At 49.1% G+C, this 19,487-nt stretch overlaps 1 protein-coding gene and 3 non-coding genes across 4 annotated transcripts; all 4 read left to right on the top strand.

Moving 5' to 3' along the window:
- The first annotated feature begins 1,793 nt into the window (after positions 1–1,793).
- Positions 1,794–1,865, top strand: TRNAD-GUC (transfer RNA aspartic acid (anticodon GUC)). The gene has a single exon. It is a non-coding gene; the product is annotated as a tRNA-Asp (tRNA).
- A 67-nt stretch (positions 1,866–1,932) lies between these two features.
- On the top strand, positions 1,933–2,004 carry TRNAD-GUC (transfer RNA aspartic acid (anticodon GUC)). The gene has a single exon. It is a non-coding gene; the product is annotated as a tRNA-Asp (tRNA).
- Positions 2,005–7,227: 5,223 nt separating this feature from the next.
- On the top strand, positions 7,228–8,483 carry LOC146179890 (uncharacterized). Its single transcript, XM_084580286.1, has one exon. It carries the CDS (start codon positions 7,260–7,262, stop codon positions 8,481–8,483), a length of 1,224 nt encoding a protein of 407 aa, XP_084436412.1. The 5' UTR covers positions 7,228–7,259.
- A 9,446-nt stretch (positions 8,484–17,929) lies between these two features.
- Positions 17,930–18,001, top strand: TRNAD-GUC (transfer RNA aspartic acid (anticodon GUC)). Its single transcript has one exon. It is a non-coding gene; the product is annotated as a tRNA-Asp (tRNA).
- The last annotated feature ends 1,486 nt before the right edge of the window (positions 18,002–19,487 follow it).

The raw sequence follows: 19,487 nt of genomic DNA, 5'->3' as shown, positions 1-19,487 counted from the left end.
TAATTAGGTTGGTCTGCTGATTCAGCACTCCTAAGATGAACTGTTTATGGGTTTGATATGTATGAACCTGTTCCCCATCGCACAATTTCCTTTAGTAAACTGGCCTATAAGAAAGCGGTCGAGGGAGGAGAACAGATTCGCACTGAAAAGCTAAGTTAAGTGTGGTGAGGCATGTGAATGTTGGCAGCACCATTTTAGATGGCGTAATGATGGCCTACAGAGATTGTGCCGCACAGTTCATAATAAATAAATCTCTTACAGAGAGAGTGCCTATACGAACTTCTGTAAGACAAGGATGCCCACTGTCACCCCTATTGTTTGCTATATATGTCGAACCTTTTTGTTTAGCAGTGATTCGTCAAACAGCCATAATAGGTTTTAAGATACACTCTACAGAGGTAAAATTACTGCCGTACGCTGACGACATAGCCGTATTCTGTCAAGATCGCCAGAGTGTGTTAGGGGCCATCAATCTTGCTAAGAAGTTCTGTAAGCTCACTGGTTCAGAGTTAAACTGGGAAAAAAGTGTTTGTATATGGCATGGCAACTGGGACATTAAGCTAGATAGGTTTGCATGTATGAATTGGATAACCACACCAACGACGTATCTTGGTGTACCACTCGAGCACTATCAGAATCCCGCAGAGTACTGGAGTGAGGCAACGGTTAGAATGAGGGAGATGGGAAATTGGCAGGGTCGTGGCCTTTCAATGTTTGCGCGTGCTACTGTGTGCAATTTGTTTTTGATAGCTAGAGTATGTTACGTGCTGCAGGTGCTGTGTATGAGCCGTGCAAATGTACAGAAAATGCACCGAGTTTTTGCTGTACTTATATGGGGCTCAACTTGGGAGAGAGTCAGCCGCACTAATCTTTTCCGCTCAGTCCGCGATGAAGGCCTGAGCCTATCTCATTTGTTTATTAGGCAGATTGTGTCACGTTTCTTTTTTCTACGGGATCAAAGAAACAGTTTTTTGCGCACAGTTATGCAAGTCCGACTCGCGAGAGCGCTGCCTGAATTCATTGTTACAACCAGTGATATAAGGTGCCGTCGCGTGCCTGGCTACTTTCATGAAGTTGTGGTTTCTTTCCGTATGCTGCATGCTCGGTTCTCATTGAATTACCTGTGTTCTGTTACAAAAAAGAAATTGTATGATGACTTGCTGGAAAACCTACTACCAGCTCCATTGTACAGAGTAATTTACTGTGAAGGCCCAGGAAGGGATGTGTTGAAGAGGATCAAAAGAATGCCAGTTAGACCTCACATTCAATCCTTCTTCTTTAAGTTACACACGAACACCCTCCCCGTAAAAGCATGACTACACCAGAAGGGCATATTCGTTCCATGGACAATTAATTGTCTATTGTGCAAAAAAGCGGAAACAATTGAACACGTTTTCATCGAGTGCTGGGACCCTGTCTTCCATTGGGACATATTGCAACGAACTCTAAAGAAACAGCTGCCCATTTCACCCTACGGCATCCGGTTTCTCCCAGTGAAAAGTGATGAAATTTCCTATGACATGCTTATGCTCCTAGACCTTCACAGTCTGTGGCAAACAAGAATGGCAGTGCTTCACGCAGATCCAAATGTTCTCTCTGTACGCGAAAATTTCTTTCAGAGTATGGTATACATGAGAGAAGTGTATCAGGCATTACCCGAACCTCCTGAGTGGATCGGTGTATTTTATGAGTTAGTGTGCCTGAAGACATTTTAATTTGGTCTCGACAACTGAAGACAGGTTGGCGTGTTTTATCTCTTGTAAACAGTGCATTGTCCGGCAATAAAAAAAAAATCCTCGTTAGTATAGTGGTCAGTATCCCCGCCTGTCACGCGGGAGACCGGGGTTCGATTCCCCGACGGGGAGCTTAGTTTTTGTTTCTTTCTTGCATTCTACGCCATTTCAGAAGAGCGCTTGCCGTCTTTCTTGCGCCTCCTTGTTAGTATAGTGGCCAGTATCCCCGCCTGTCACGCGGGAGACCGGGGTTCGATTCCCCGACAGGGAGCTTTGTTGTTGTTTCTTTCTTGCATTCTGCGCCATTTCAGAAGAGCGCTTGCCGTCTTCCCTGCGCCTCCTCGTTAGTATAGTGGCATTCTACTTCCGGACACCGTATTGAACGGTCGCAGGATCATGTGCTCCAGCGGAGCGGCGATAGCGGCCCTTTCCAGCCGCGGAAACAGGCTCGACGACATGGACGATACCGAGTTTCAGATTATTCTGCCAACTTTGCCCACCAGACGCGTTGTTTTTAACACGCTTTTTTTGCACGGCGATGTGCGAGTCAGGCCATACAGGGTCGAGGATTTCCGCGACGCCCTGGTCAAGGCTGGTGCGCTCCCCGACGTTGTGGCGTTGGGGGCGTATCAGATCAACCATGTTTGGGCGGTCACGTTAAGCAGCACAGAAGCAACGAAGAAATTGGCGGCTTTCAAGGAACTCGAAGTTAAGGGACGCCGTTGCCTCATTATTGATCCCGAAGACCAACAGGTGAAGCTGCGACTTCACTGGATGTTGCACGCTGTGGCAGACGACGACATCCGGACGGCTTTTGCTGCGTTTGGGAATGTGACCGAGGTGACCCGGGATAGGTGGAGAGTTCAAGGCGTCAAGGAGAAGGGGTCCACCACGAGGACTGTGCTCCTCAAATTGAAACCCGGCATTAAGGTTGACGACTTACCTCACCAGCTGCGAGTTGCCGGAGAGCTAGCCCTTGTCGTGGTGCCTGGGCGAGCGATGCAGTGCCTGCGCTGCCGCGGTACCGGTCACGTTCGACGTGAATGCAAGGTACCGCGTTGTCCAAAGTGTAGACGCTACGGACATGACGAGGCTGCCTGTGTGCTTTCGTACGCTTCGGCCGCGGGACATGGAACTGCGGAACGGTCGGCGGAGCTCACAATGGACGTGGTCGAGGCGAAGGGTGCCGGAGAGGTGCGAACGAAGACATGGCAGACGGATTCGTCGGTGGACTCGGCAGAAAGCGGCAATGCTGCGAGGGATGTGGGGAGAGCGGACTCTGCACCTGAGCTCCCTAGCAATGAGGAAGGCACGGCATTTGAGCCGGCAAACGGTATGGAACAGGATAATGGGGAGGACCACTCGGACACCAGCGGTGTTCGTAAGCCAGGCGTCCCAGCCCCAGCCAAGCGATCCCACACACAGTCCGAACCCGAAGGTAACCAGGCGTCAGCCCCCAGCGTCGACGAGCCACCAGCAAAAACAGGGCAATCCCGGCGGTCCACGCTACGTCTGCGGCCGAACGTTTCATCAGAGAGACGGGCAGCGGATAAAGTGCCACCGCTGCCGGGTCAGCCGCTCGCACCGGACAGGGATGGATCCAACGACGGCGTCTAGCAACGCGCTAGACGGGAAAGGTAAGCACCATGCTTTCGGTCTCTTCACCCTTGATGAAAATGGCGCCTGAAACCACCTTAAGAGTAGCCACGTTAAATGTCAGGGGATTGGCAGGCAAAAAGAAGCAGAGACAGGTACACCGGCTCTTAACTGACCACGATATTGACGTGCTTGCGGTGCAAGAAACTAAGGTTGATGGGGAGGAAGAGACCGGGAGCATGGTGCGACGTTTCACGGCTAGATTTTACGCCATTGTTAGCCACGCAGTTGGGTCATCGGCCGGGTGTGTATTGTTCGTCAAAAAGCTGCCTGGTCTGGTTGTAAACGGCTACTCCTCATGCTCTTCTGGACGGTGTGCAGCGGCGGATTGTGTATACAGCGGTGTTGAGTGGCGCATTATTTGTGTGTAAGCTCCTAACTGTGTGGAGGAAAGAACAGTGTTTTTCGAGAATGTTAGGCAGCAGTTAAGTACGGAAAGGCAGGTAGTATTGCTGGGCGATTTTAACTGTGTAATGAATGCTCGAGACAAAACCAGCACACGCGGATTCAGAGACAAGAGCACTGAAATGTTATGCCAGTTAACAAGCGAATGGAACATGGAGGATGTGGCTGATTGCTTGGAAGGACCGCGTGCCGTTCACTACACGCACTTCCAAGGTTCTAGCCACGCGCGTCTGGACAGAATTTGCGCGTCACTGGATTTGATTCATTCATGCAATGAATACCGAGTTGTGCCTATGACATTCACGGATCACTGTTTGGTGCAATGCTTATTCGGCACCAAAAAACGAAGCAATGCATTTAGCTGGGAATTATGGAAATTGAACAATAAATTGCTGAAGGATGACGCCTTTAGACGCGTGGTAATTCATGAATTGATTAAAGTGAGGCCCGGGACTTTGCTCGAAATCTGGAAACAGTGGGAGCTGTGCAAGGAACAGATTAAAATTAAAGCCATTGACAGATCAAGTTGCCTTGTGTACGAGAAGAAAATTACAGAAACGCAGCTTAAGGATTTGCTTGCAAAACTACACGAACAGGAATGTAAGGCACCCGGCAGATGGATAGAGGATATTCGAAAAATAAAAGAACAGATTAACTTGATAGAAGAAGACAGATACCAAGGAGCGTTAGTGCGTGCAAGAGCGGAAAAATTGGTTATGCATGAGAGGCCAACAAAAAGATCGTTGGGAATAGAAAAAGTAAATGCAAGGCGGAATCACGTGGCAGAGGTAGAGTTTGCAGGACGAACAGAAACCGATAACGAAGGAATCGCGAAAGCTTTCCGGGAGTATTATGAAGATCTATTTTCGTCCCGAGAGGTTTATTTGGACCGTTTTAAAGAATCCGTTCTTGACGCGATGCCAAAAATTGACGAGGAACAAAAAGAAAGACTGGAGCGGCCAATAAGCGAAAAAGAAGTGCAGCAGGCAATAGAAAATTTAAACCCAGGGAAATCACCCGGCCCTGATGGCCTGAGTGCGGCTTTTTATAAAGCGTTCAAGGAACAGCTATCTCCTTTGTTGTGTGCCTTATTTAATGAAGCGTATGAACTGAAGGCACTGCCTGCGTCTTTCGGATCGTCGCACACAGTACTTATTCCGAAAACTGACCAACAAGATAAGCTTAGGCAGTTGTCGTCTTACAGGCCCATTGCTCTGACAAACGTTGATTACAAGATTTATATGAAGGTGCTTGCTGGCAGACTACAAACGGTTATATGCGAACTAGTGGGCCCTCACCAAACGTGTGGTATCAAAGGGCGATCTATCTTTCAGAACATTCACAAAGCGCGAAGTGTGCTCGAATGCTGCGATGCAACTCATGCATGTGTTCCGTTACTGCAGTTGGACTTGGAGAAAGCTTTTGATTGTGTGGCACATACTATTCTGTTCAGTATATTAGACTATGTTAATGTCGGCTCTGTTATTCGAGATGGAGTGGCTTTGGCGTACCGTAACTGCACTACGAGATTAATTGTCAATAAGTCACTGGGGGCCCCCATCAACGTACGACGTTCGGTGCGCCAAGGTTGCCCCCTCAGCCCTCTTTTGTTCGGCATTTATATTTAAACGTTGTGTTTAAGCATCCTACAAAACAATGACATTGATGATTTTCGACTGCAGGAGTCAGAAGTCAAATTGCTGGCTTACGCAGACGACGTTGCGGTTTTTTGTGTAAATAAGGAGAGTATAAAGAGGACAGTGGATGTGGTAAAACATTTTAGCAAAGTCACAGGAAGTAAAGTTAACTGGGGTAAGTGCCTGGGATTTTGGCACGGAGAATGGCAGCTGACCCCCGACACTTTCGCTAATGTGTCGTGGGTTACAACGCCTGCAAAGTACTTGGGTGTGCCCTTGAAATTTTACAAGGAAAGCGAGCCATATTGGCTAGAGCAAGTCAAAGAAACCAGTGAAAAAGCGGAGAAATGGAAAAGCGCTCAATTATCAATATTTGCAAGAGTCGCAGTTTGCAACCTGTTTTTAATTAGTAAGTTATGGTATGTTATGCAAGTGTTGCATTGCTCCCGTGTAAATGTGCAAACATTGCATCGAGTTTTTGCGGTGTTTGTTTGGGCCTCGAGTTGGGAGAGGTGCAGTCGGACAAATTTGTTCCGGCAGGTGAAGCATGGGGGGCATGGTCTGGGTCATTTGTTTGTGCGACAGATTGTCAACCGGTTTATGTTTTTTAGGGATGCCAGCGATCCATTCCTGCGCACAATGTGTCAACAAAGACTTGGTCGAGCGTTGCCTGATTTCGTAGTTTATACTCAATGTATGCCTGGTTCTCTGTTTGGACTCTTGGGGAAATTGTTTTGAGCGTGAAATTCTTAAGCGCACGTTTTTCGAAAGAGTATTTAAGTAACGTTAACAGGAGAACATTATACAAGGATGTTTGTGAAGTGGTGTTCCCGGTGCCCTTGTACCGAGCTTTATACTATGGAGGCACAGGAAGTAATGTATTAAAACGAGTAAAGAAAATGCGAGTTGCTCCGGGAGCTAAAACGTTTTTCTTTATGCTACATACCGGTACTTTGAGTGTAAAATCATTTATGGAGGAGAAGGGTATGTTCCTACCGTGGGGGGCCCAATGTCTCATCTGCAAACAGCCAGAGACAATAGATCACGTGTTTTTGCATTGCTGGCAGGGGGTATATTTGTGGGATGTTCTGCAAAGGACAATAAAAAAACAGTTGCCACTTGATTCCCATGGCATTAGGTATTTGCCATTGGATAACCACGATGATATGCCGTTAGACCAGGTTATGTTAATGTGCCTCCACAGTATATGGCGCGCACGAATGGCTGGTTATCACTGCGATCTAGATGCACGGCCAGCCCGCATGTATTTCCGTGAAAGTGTGCAGCGATGGCTCGACGTGCTTAAATTGCAACCATGTGCTCCTGAGTGGCTGTCAAAGCTGGAACCTTTGACGGTGCTCAAGGAATTTCAACATGACAATGCCTGCCCCTCAGTGGGTGTTAGGCAACGCTGGCTACCTTTGTGTACATATGTTATTCCTTTTTTCCTGTTGTTTTGAGTTGCAGTGCGGTGTATTTGTGTCAAAGCCAGGCAATAAAGAAAAAAAAATATCCCCGCCTGTCACGCGGGAGACCGGGGTTCGATTCCCCGACGGGGAGCTTAGTTTTTGTTTCTTTCTTGCATTCTGCGCCATTTCAGAAGAGCGCTTGCCGTCTTCCCTGCGCCTCCTCGTTAGTATAGTGGCCAGTATCCCCGCCTGTCACGCGGGAGACCGGGGTTCGATTCCCCGACAGTGAGCTTTGTTTGTGTTTCTTTCTTGCATCCTGCGCCATTTCAGAAGAGCGCTTGCCATTTTCCCTGCGCCTCCTGGTTAGTATAGTGGCCAGCATTCTACTTCCGGCCACCACCGTGTACGGACGCGGAATCATGTGCTCCGACGGAGCGGCGATTGCGGCTTTTACCGGCCGCGGAAACAGGATCTCAGATAGCGAAGACAGCGATTATCAGCTTATTCTGCCTCAGCTGCCAACCGGACGCATCGTTCAGAACACCGTGTTTTTGCACGGCGACGTGCGAGCAAGGCCCTACAGGGTTGAAGATTTACGAGATGCGCTCTTGCCTACAGGCTTACTGCCGGATGTGGTGGCCCTGGGAGCCTACCAGGTTAACCGCGTTTGGGCAGTCACCCTTAAAGGTTCCGAGGCTACAAAACGGCTGCTTGGTGTGAAGGAGCTAATGGTGAAGAGGCGACGCTGTGTTATCATCGACCCGCAGGAACAGCAGGTGAAGCTGAAGCTTCACTGGCTATTGCATGGAGTGGCGGACGAGGACGTCCGGTCCGCACTCGCGGCCTTTGGGACTGTAATGGATGTCAGACGAGAGCGCTGGCGAGTGCAGGGTGTGAGTGACAAGGGCTCCACAACAAGGTCAGTGCTTTTAAAGCTGAAGAACGGCATGAAAATAGAAGACCTGCCGCACCAGTTACGGGTCGGTGGTGAACTGGCACTAGTTGTCGCACCTGGTCGCCCGATGCAGTGCCTGCGATGCCATGGCTCGGGCCACGTGAGAAGAGAGTGCAAGGTGCCGCGTTGCTCGATCTGCAGGCGATTTGGGCATGAGGACTCGCAGTGCGTCCGTACCTACGCCGCGGCAACGAGAACGGCGGCGAGTGATGACACCGAGCACCTCATGGACGAGGTTGAGGCGGAGGACGCTGCGGAGGGGACTGGTGAGATAGCGACTGCTTCGGGAGCAGAAATGCCTCTCCTTAGCGAAGGAGCCCAGGATAAAAGCACGGACAGGGCAAGTGAAATGGTGGAAAACCCATCATCGGCAGCGTCGGACATCAACGAAGATGGATCCAGTCAAGCGCAGCAGCCAGCAGCAGTGAAGGGTCAGGAGCCCCCAGGCAATGGCAATGTAAGTTCAGTGGGTGCCGGAACTGCAACTAAACGCCCCCACGACGCAGCCGGCGATCTCGACGACATGCCGTATACAAGCAGTGTGGACGAGCCGCCTGTGAAAGCGGTGCAGAGTCGGCGGTCGTCCTTCAAGCCGCGACCTAACATCGCAGCGGAGCGAAAACCTGTCGACAAGCCACCCCCGCCGAAAAGCGAGACCGGCCAGCCGGGCGGCTCCGGAGGCGTCTAGCGGCTTGCTAGACGTTAAAGGTAAGCACCATGCTCCTGGGCCTACCTCATGATTAGAGCAACAATGGCACCTGAACCGTCTCTAAGTGTAGCCACGTTGAATGTCAGAGGACTAGCGAGCAAAAGAAAACAAAGTCAATTGTATCGGCTGATAACAGATAATGACATTGACGTACTAGCTGTTCAGGAGACAAAAGTCGAGGGAGAAGAGGAGACTGGGAGCATGGTGCTGCGTTTTACCTCAAGGTACTACGCTGTGGTTAGCCACGCTGTTGGGTTGTCGGCAGGATGCGTACTCTTTGTCAAAAAGTTACCGGGTCTTACTGTGCAGAGCATCACATCAGGGTCCTCTGGAAGACTCGTTATTTGTGATTTTAGTTATTGCCAAAGAGAATATCGGGTTATTTGCATATACGCACCAAATGCAGTGGATGAGAGATATAATTTTTTCGCTATGGTTCAGCAATATGTGGACCCTGAAAAATGCCTCATTATTTTGGGGGACTATAACTGTGTACTGAATTCTACAGACAAAACCAGCGGCACGGCTTTCCGAGATAAGAGCACAGATTTATTAGCCGATATTGTTACCGCAGCCGAGTTAATCGACGTGGCCGAAGTCCTAGAGAGTGGACAGGCAGTGAAGTACACTCATTTCCAGGGGACAAGCCACGCACGCCTAGACCGGGTTTATGTAGCACTCGACTTGATCTCAAAATGCCGCACTTACACCGTGCTACCGCTGTGTTTTACTGACCACTGTCTGGTTAAGTGCGTAATAGGAACAAAGAAAGAAGTCAGGAAGTTTGCTTGGGATATGTGGAAAATGAACGTTAAGCTTCTCAACGACGAATATTTTGTAGCAAAAGTGACAGAAGAAACCAACAGAATAAATATGAACGATTACTGTAAGGTGGGACAACAGTGGGAACTATGCAAAGAGCAAATCAAAATCACAGCGATTGATAGGGCCAGTTCGATTCGATTTCACGAAAAAATAAAGAAAACGAACTGCAGAAAACACTAAAGATGTTAATAACAGAGGAATGCAAAAAGCCAGGCGTTTTCAAAGATGACGTGAGGATTATAAAACAGCAATTACAGCTGATCGAAGAGGAGCGTTATCGGGGCGCGCTGGTGCGAGCTAGAACAAATGCACTAAAAGCGGGCGAAGTACCCACGGAGCGGGCTTTAGGTTTGGAAAAAACAAACGGCCAACGAAACCACGTATGCGAGATAGAGCGGAACGGCGTTGTGGTGTCAGATAACGACGGCATTGGGCGAGAGTTCTTTGAGCATTATCAGGCGTTATTCGCGTTTCATGAAGCTGACTTGGACGGTTTCAAAAAGAGGTTTCTGGGTCAGATGCCGCGACTGGCCGACGAGGTAAAAGAAGTTTTGGAGCGGCCAATAACCGAAAGAGAAGTGTGCCGAGCAATTGAAAACTTGAACGACGGAAAGTCGCCTGGGCCCGATGGCTTGAGTGCCGCGTTCTACAAGTTTTTCAAAGATAAGTTGTCTGCAGTGCTTACAGCTGTATTCAATGAGGCATACCAACTGAAAGAATTACCACCGTCATATAGTACATCACATACTGTTCTCATACCAAAAACTGACGATACAGAAAGACTTCGCCTTGTAACGAGTTACAGGCCCATCTCTTTAACCAATGTTGACTATAAAATATTCATGAAAGTCTTAGCAGCTAGGCTCCAGACAGTGATTAAGGACATAGTAGGGTGCCACCAGACATGTGGAATCAAGGGAAGGTCTATAGTAAGCAACATACACAAGATGCGGTGCGTGCTTGAGTGCTGTGATGTCATGCAATCTGGCGTCGCGGTTTTGCAGCTCGACCTAGAGAAGGCCTTTGACTGTGTATCACATGTTATCCTGTTCGCCATTCTTGACCATATTAATGTCGGTTCGGTTATCAGAGAGGGTGTGGTCATGGCGTACAGGAGTTGCTCAACGCGGCTTATTGTAAACAAGTCACTGGGGGCCCCCATTGCCATGCAGCGTGCGGTACGCCAAGGCTGCCCCATCAGCCCACTTTTATTTTGTCTGTACATCGAATCACTATGCTTGACTATTATTAAAAATGATTCTGTTCACGGTTTTCGACTCCAAGCTGCCGAAGTGAAGCTCTTAGCATATGCCGACGACGTCGCAGTGTGTTGTATTGATAGAGAAAGTATTATAGCAGTGGTCGAAGAGGTAAAATGTTTTCGGGACATCACAGGGAGTTTGATCAATTGGGAAAAATGCCTGGGATTTTGGCATGGAGAATGGGCGTCAACCCCAGACACGTTTGCAGGCGTAACGTGGGTGAAGACCCCAGTGAAGTACCTGGGTGTCCCTCTGCAATTCTACGAAAGCAATGATGGCCTCTGGAGAAGCCAGGCGCATGAAATACGTGAGAAAGCAGACAGATGGAAGGGGGTTCCTCTCTCGTTTTTTGCCAAGGCAACTGTGTGTAATCTTTTTTTTATAAGCAAATTATGGTATCTAATGCAGGTTTTGCATTGCTCGCGGCTAAATGTGCAAAAGCTGCACAGAGTGTTTGCCACCTTTATTTGGGCATCGCAGTGGGAAAGGTGCAGCCGAACAAATTTGTTCAGAAAGGTGGAGGACAGCGGTCTTGGTCTGGCGCACCTCTTTGTGCGACAGCTTATTAACAGGTTTCTGTTTTTTCGGGACACAAAAGACTCTTTCTTACGAACGGTGTGCCAAATGAGATTAAGACGGGCGTTGCCAAACTTTGTGATCGGCACGAATGAAATGCCAGGGCCAATTAAGGGCTTTTTCAAGGAGGTGGTGATGAGCGTATGTTTCTTGACAGTACGATTTTCCAACGATTATTTGTCTGCGGTGAAAAGGAAAACACTGTACAAAGATGTGTGCGACAGCATACTTCCTGTACCGATGTACAGAGCCATGCACAGTGGAGAGCCGGGCCAGAATGTGTTAAAACGGGTGAAGAAAATGCAGGTGACACCAGGCATGAAGTCCTTTTTTTTTAAACTTCATACTGAAACACTTCCAGTCAAAACATTCCTTGAACAACGAGGTTTTTTCTTGCCATGGGGAACTAACTGTCTAATCTGCAAGATACCCGAAACTATAGATCATGTTTTTCTTCACTGCTGGGAAGGAGTGTATTTCTGGGATGTTCTGCAGAGAACAGTGAAAAAGGATTTCCCTCTAGATCCACACGGGATCAGATATTTGGCGACAGATAACGAAGATGGTTTTCCTTTCGATCTCGTAATGTTGGCTGGCCTCCACTCTGTATGGCGCTCCCGCATGGCCGGCTTCTATTGTGATCCTGATGCGAGGCCTGCACGGTTGTATTTTCGGGAGAGCATTTCCCGCTTCGTGGAGGTGCAGAAGACACTTGAATGTGTGCCGCAGTGGCTGCCAAGGCTGGATGCCTTGGCAGGCCTAAGGGAATTTTAAGTGACAATGTCAGTACAAAACTGACAGCGTTTCCTTTTTTGTTCCACGTCTAGCCTGTGTTTGTATATAGTGTAAATAAAAAAAAAAAAAAAAAGTATAGTGGCCAGTATCCCCGCCTGTCACGCGGGAGACTGGGGTTCGATTCCCCGACGGGGAGCTTTGTTTTTGTTTCTTTCTTGCATCCTGCGCCATTTCAGAAGAGCGCTTTTCGTCTTCACTGCGCCTCCTCGTTAGTATAGTGGCCAGTATCCCCGCCTGTCACGCGGTAGACCGGGGTTCGATTCCCTGACAGGGAGCTTAGTTTTTGTTTCTTTCTTGCATTCTGCGCCATTTCAGAAGAGCGCTTGCCGTCTTCCCTGCGCCTCCTCGTTAGTATAGTGGCCAGTATCCCCGCCTGTCACGCGGGAGACTGGGGTTCGATTCCCCGACGGGGAGCTTTGTTTTTGCTTCTTTCTTGCATCCTGCGCCATTTCAGAAGAGCGCTTTTCGTCTTCCCTGCGCCTCCTCGTTAGTATAGTGGCCAGTATCCCCGCCTGTCACGCGGTAGACCGGGGTTCGATTCCCTGACGGGGAGCTTAGTTTTTGTTTCTTTGTTGCATTCTGCGCACTTTGAGAACAGCGCTTGCCGGCTTCCCTGCACCTCCTCGTTAGTATAGGGATTCCACTTCCGGCCACCGAGCGTGACGGACGTGATTATCATGGGCTCCCAAGGAGCGGATTCAGCGGCCCAGCTGGGCCGTGGTATCAGGAGCACGGAAAGGCCTACCAAGGATTATGAACTGGTTCTACCGCATCTGCCTACAGGTTCGAGTGTTTTACATACTGTTTTTTTGCATGGCGACATAAAAGCCAGGCCGTACCGGGTGGAGCACTTTCGAGACTCCCTCGCTCGTCTTTCACTGCTGCCGGAAGTGGTTGCCCTCGGGGCATACCAAATGAATCACGTGTGGGCGGTAACGTTTAAAGGTGAAGAGGCGAAAGCGAAGATTTTGGAAGCCCAAGCTATTGAAGTGAAGGAGCACCGCTGCGTGGTCATTGACCCCTGTAACCAAGGCATCAGGTTGAAGCTTTTCTGGCTGCTTCACGGCGTGCAAGACGATGACGTGCGAGCGGCGTTGGCAGCTTTTGGAAAAGTTACGGAAATTTCAAGAGACAAGTGGAGAGTGCAAGGTTGTGTCGACAAGGCTTCAACGACACGAACGGTCACGCTGAAGCTCAAAGTGGGCGTTACCATCGAGGACCTGCCGCATCAGCTTCGGGTCGCCGAGGACATCGCACTCGTCCACGTCCCAGGCAGAGCCCCGCTTTGCCTCCGGTGCCGCGGGAAAGGACATATACGTCGTGAGTGTCGTGTGCCGCGCTGCGGGCTGTGTCGTCGCTACGGCCATGACGAGTCGCAGTGTGGGCGCACGTATGCCAACGTTGCAGGCCCCGTGCCGAGTGAAGTGGCAGGCGAGCACTTGATGGACGCAGTGGACGCCGAGGAAGCGAGCAGTGGAATCACTGAGGAGGCAGAACAGAACGGACAGTCCTCTGAGAAGACCCCTGCCCCTAAAGAACACTGTGAATCAGAGTTGATAGTTCCGTTGCCGAATGTCGCTGGGACCGAGACACCCACGAAAGAAAACGGCAATGCCAGTGCAGCAAGCCCAGCGTCGGCTACGCAACACAGTGAGGAACAGGGGGACACTGAAGCTGAGATGCCAGCTGCTTCTACCTTGCCTGTGAAGCGGGTGCACGAAGACAGTGTCAACGAGGAATCAACCCAAGGAGGAGCGGAAAGCGGACAGCCTCCACTGAAGGCAGCCCCCCTTCGCCGGGCGTCCTTCAAGCCAAGGCCAAACGTGCCCCCAGACCGGAGAACTGTGTCACCTGTGCCTCCGCCATAGCGGGGGTACCCTTTCCGGTCGAGACGTTACAAGCCCGGTCCATGATCGGGAGCAGCGCTTGGAACGACGGACGGACTCGCCAAAAAGGAAGAATGGTCATCCCGTGCAACAGATCAACCGCAATGCTGTCTTTCTGCAAAAGCGATGTGAGTGATATATGTTTCGCGATATATAATTTCTTGAGATGGCGACGAATTTAACCACTAGCTTGCGCGTAGCCACGCTAAATGTGAGAGGGCTGTCAACGCGTCGGAGACAACTGCAGCTTAACCGCATTCTGCTGGAAAATGAAATTGATGTGCTAGCAGTTCAAGAGAGCAAAATGGAAAGCGAACAACAAACAGAGAAAATGGCTGAAATATATCGTTCTAGATATAGTGTTTGCGTTTGTCATGCGGTTGGAAGATCGGGGGGATGTGTCATTTTCATTCGAAATTGCATAGAGTGTGTGCAGTCTGTGTTCTCGTGTGAGAGTGGGCGGCTATTGATATGTGATTTCACTTTTTCTGGATTGGACTGGAGAGTGATCTGCGTTTATGCGCCGACTAGAACGTTTGAGCGGGAAGAGTTTTTTCACTATATGAAATCCTTCCTAATACATGAGAGGCGTGTTCTCCTGCTTGGAGACTTCAACTGTGTCTGTAGACCGGAAGATAGAACAACAGACCGTGTCCTTCGTGACAAGAGTGCAGAGTTACTTACTGACATTGTTATTGAGGCAGAGCTTGAAGATGCTGGCTGTATAATGACGCATGAAGGCCAAGCAAAGTTCACGCACTTTCAAGGTAGCTGTCATGCAAGGTTGGACCGAATATATGTTCCCATTGATTGTGTGCCCTTGTGCTCGGAATATGAAACACTTCCCATGAGCTTAATTGACCACTCCCTCGTAATGATTACTCTAGGCATGAAAAGTAAGGCAACAAAGTTCAATTGGGAGCTATGGAAATTTAATGAAAAACTGCTGCTGGATGAAGAGTTTACCACTAAAGTTAAAGAATATATTAGGCATATGTTACAAAATGACTCTAATTTTATACAAGCATGTGAGCAGTTTAAGTGCGAGATAAAGATAGCTGCTATTGACCGAGCATGCACTCTCCGACGTAAAGAAAGAGAACAAGAAAAAGAACTTCGTAGCACACTTGAATACATGCTTAGCATGGAGAGCGTTAAGCCTGGCTTGTTCGCCCAAGATATAAAAAAGATAAAAACCAAACTTGAGGTGATAGACGAAGAGAAGTATCGCGGTGCGGTGATAAGGGCACGCAGCGAAAAATTGTGGCTCGGAGAGACGCCCACGAAAAGGGCACTTAGTGACGAAAAAAGGTACGCAGTGTCAAAAGAGATAAAAGAAATCTGCTATCAGAACGTAGTTACCTCGGAAAAAAAAACGATTGAACGGGCGTTTGTAGAATTTTACAGCGAATTGTTTAGCCTGAAAACACCGGACATTGAACGCTTCAGAAAATACTTTCTTTCGCTGATGCCAAGAGTAGAAGACGAAGTGGCGCAGACACTTGAAGCAAGTATTACTTCCGAGGAAATTGAGGCCGCTATCGGGGAATTAAATTCCAATAAGTCACCCGGACCAGATGGTCTTGGTGCTGCCATATACAAGGCCTTTCCAACTGAAATGGCTGTTTTACTGGAAAGAGTTATTAGTGAATGCTACGAAAAGAACGTACCTCCTCCGTCTTTTCGAATGTCACACATTGTACTAATCCCGAAAACAGATGACCATGTTAAGCTTCAGTCTGTAGCGTCTTACCGTCCTATAAGTCTAACGAATGTTGACTATAAAATTTACATGAAAGTATTAGGACGACGACTCCAAAGTGTAATTACTTCTCTTGTAGGCCCACATCAGACATGCGGTATAAAAGGAAGGACCATTTTTACTAACATACACGCAGCAAGGAGTGTACTCGAATGTTGTGACGCGATGCATGACCACGTAGCCATGATGCAATTAGACCTCCACAAAGCATTTGATAAAGTGGTACATGAAATTTTGTTCTCTGTTTTAGAGTATGTCAATGCTGGTTCCGTGATTACAAAGGGCGTGAAAATGGCTTACGAGTGCTGTTCAGCGAGACTGGTCGTGAATAAGCAGTTAACTGATCGTATACCTGTTCAGTCATCAGTAAGGCAGGGCTGTCCTCTGTCTCCCCTTTTGTTTGCGCTTTATCTGGAGCCTTTCTGTCTAAGATTGCTTACAAGGCCAAACATACGCGGTTATAGATTTTTTCAAAGTGAAATTCGGGTTTTGGCATACGCGGACGATATTGCGGTTTTTTGTACTGACCATGAGAGCGTGCAAGAAGTTGTAAAAGAAGCCACTGCCTTTTGCACTGCAAGTGGAAGTGAAATTAGTTGGCCAAAGTGTTTAGGATTTTGGCGCGGAAACTGGCAATACGCGCCTGAACTGTTCTCCCGTATGCAATGGACAATAACGCCAGGCAATTACCTTGGTGTGCCACTAAAGCACTACCGTGAAAGCAAGGAATGTTGGGCCGGTGAAGTTGAGCAAGTGAAAACCCAAACAAACAAATGGGGAGGACATAACTTTTCTATGTTCGCAAGAGCTACCGTTTGCAATATGTTCCTAGTTGCAAAAATTTTTTACATGCTGCAAGTGTTATCTATGTCAAGAATCTCTGTTCAAAAACTGCATAGGGTATTTGCCACGTTTGTGTGGGCTTCAACATGGGAGCGTACCAGTCGATGCAATCTTTTTCATACGGTGCATAACGGTGGACTGGGCTTGTCACATTTATACTTAAAGCAGATTGTAACAAGGTTCTTTTTTTTGCGCGAGCAAAGCGATGTTTTTCTTAGAACGGTAATCCAAGTGCGATTGCGTGATTCACTGCCGGAATATGTAGTTTCGACTATGTCTACAGGGCCAATGGCTCTAAGTGCTTTTCTTCGCGAAGTTGTCGCGTCCTTCCAAATAGTGAAGGCGAGATTTTCAAATGAGTATATGTGTACTGTTACGCGAAAACGGCTGTACAAAGATTTATTGGAAACCTTTTTACCTGTGCCTCTTTATCGCGCTGTATATGCTTTGGGTCCGGAGCGGGACGTGTTGAAGAGAGTGAAAAGAATGCCCATCAGATCGTCCGCTAAATCTTTCTTTTTTCAATTGCATACCGGCACTCTTCCGGTGAAGCCATGGCTGGAAAGCAAAGGCCTTTTCGTGCCTTGGTCTGCTGACTGTTTAATTTGCAAAAAGCTGGAAACCATAGAGCATATTTTCCTTGATTGTCACGATGCGGTTTTTTTGTGGGACGTGCTACAACGCACTATTAAAAAGGACTTACCAATAACGCCGTTTGGCATACGCTACCTTCCATGCGGCCAGCCAGGAGAAGTGCCCAGTGATTTATTGATGGTCTTGTGTATGCACAGCATATGGAGAACGCGGATGGATGTTCGCCATGAGCATGTTGTCGTACACCCAGCCCATCAATACTTTGTTGAAAGTGTAATGTACACGCGTGATGTTTTCGGAGGGCAATCTGAACCCCCGGAATGGCTGCCAGTCTTGGACAAGCTCATGTCACCTTATCCATTCTATCACAAGAAACCTGTAAGAAAGTGACTTGTGTTTTTAATTCCATGCGACTTTTCATCGTTCTTTGTAGTTGCCAAGTCGGTAATAAAGAAAAAAAAAAAAATCCTCGTTAGTATAGTGGCCAGTATCCCCGCCTGTCACGCAGGAGACCGGGGTTCGATTCCCCGACAGGGAGCTTTGTTTTTGTTTCTTTCTTGCATCCTGCGCCATTTCAGAACAGCGCTTGCCGTCTTCCCTGCGCCTCCTCGTTAGTATAGTGGCCAGTATCCCGCCTGTCACGCGGGAGACCGGGGTTCTATTCGCCGACAGGGAGCTTTGTTTTTGTTTCTTTCTTGCATCCTGCGCCATTTCACAAGAGCGCTTGCCGTCTTTCTTGCGCCTCCTTGTTAGTATTGTGGCCAGTATCCCTTCTTGTCACGCGGGAGACCGGGGTTCGATTCCCCGACAGGGAGCTTTGTTTTTGTTTCTTTCTTGCGTTCTGCGCCATTTCAGAACAGCGCTTGCCGTCTTCCCTGCGCCTCCTCGTTAGTATAGTGGCCAGTATCCCCGCCTGTCACGCGGGAGACCGGGGTTCGATTCCCCGATGGGGAGCTTAGTTTTTGTTTCTTTCTTGCATTCTGCGCCATTTCAGAAGAGCGCTTGCCGTCTTTCTTGCGCCTCCTCGTTAGTATAGCGGGAGTCCACTTCCAGCCGGCCTAGCGAACGGACGTGTTATGTTGGGCTCCGTTGGAGCGGGTACAGCGGTCACGTCTGGCCGCGGAAACAGGCTTTTTGATTCGGACAGTGATTATCAGGTTGTACTGCCAAGTTTGCCTACAGGGCGATTTGTTGAAAGTACTGTTTTTTTGCACGGTGACATCAGGGCCCGCCCATACCGGGTGGAAGACTTTCATGATGTGCTTGCTCCGCTTTCGCTCATGCCGGATGTTATCGCCCTGGGGGCGTACCGCATGAACCACGTCTGGGCCGTGACCTTCAAGGACGCTTACTCGATGAAGAGGATACTTCGCTTTGCAAACCTGCAGGTTAAAGGTGCTCGGTGTCTCGTCATCGATCCTGCTAACCGAGACGTCCGAATGAAGGTACAGGCGCCCAAATCTTTAACTGGCGTGCGCGAGCGGTGACTTTTCTGTGCGTCAGCGCCCTATCACGGAGCGAAGTTGGAAACAGGATGAGGCTAAGCGCATGCTCACAAAGCACGCTCATCTGGACGGAACAGCCTGGCAGACGACGCGTCCAGCTGAGCGTGCTTTGTGAGCATGCGCTTAGCCTCATCCTGTTTCCAACTTCGCTCCATTATAGGGCGCTGACGCACAGAAAAGTCGCCGCTCGCGCACGCCAGTTAGATTTGGGCGCCTGTACACTGGTTGCTGCACAGTATACCAGACGAAGACGTGCGGCTCGCCTTTGCTGCTTTCGGGAAGGTGACAGATGTTGCAAAGGAGAAGTGGAGAGCACAGGGCGTGTCGGATAAGGGTTCAACAACAAGACTTGTGACACTCAAGTTGAATCCAGGTGTCAAACTCGACGACCTTCCGCATCAGGTGAGCGTCAGTGGCGAATTGGCTCTAGTGGTAGTGCCTGGCAGGGCCCCGTTTTGCTTGCGCTACCAAGGTACAGGTCACATACGGCGTGAGTGCCGCATTCCGCGATGCAGCTCTTGCCGTCGGCTCGGACACGAAGAGAGTCAGTGCACTCGCACATACGCAAGCGTCACCGGTCCCGGCAAAAGCGATGAAGCGTCCGAGCTGTACATGGATGAGGCGGACGCTGAGGAGACTTCGAAAGCAGGAAAAGGACCAGCGGTCAAGGAAGTATTGCAGCCTAATCTTCAAGTCCTTATGCCGCAGAAGCGAACCTTCAGCAGTTTACGCTAGCTCACCGAGCAAACCAATAGTTACCGACCAAGAGGAATCTGCGTTGGATAACGCGACGAACGACGACGAATCGAACATCGAGGGCGCCGAAGCAACCGCAATGGACGTTACTCAGGGAGCAGCTGGCGTCGGTTCCGGTATACTTCCCGGAAAGCGGCCGCGTGACCAGAAAGATACCGAGAGTGAGCAACTGGACGGCA

Source organism: Amblyomma maculatum, chromosome 9 (assembly GCF_055883805.1).
Source record: "Amblyomma maculatum isolate TAMU_Amacu chromosome 9, ASM5588380v1, whole genome shotgun sequence".
Classification (NCBI taxonomy): Eukaryota; Metazoa; Arthropoda; class Arachnida; order Ixodida; family Ixodidae; genus Amblyomma; species Amblyomma maculatum.
This window is presented reverse-complemented; position numbering and strand designations above follow the sequence as displayed.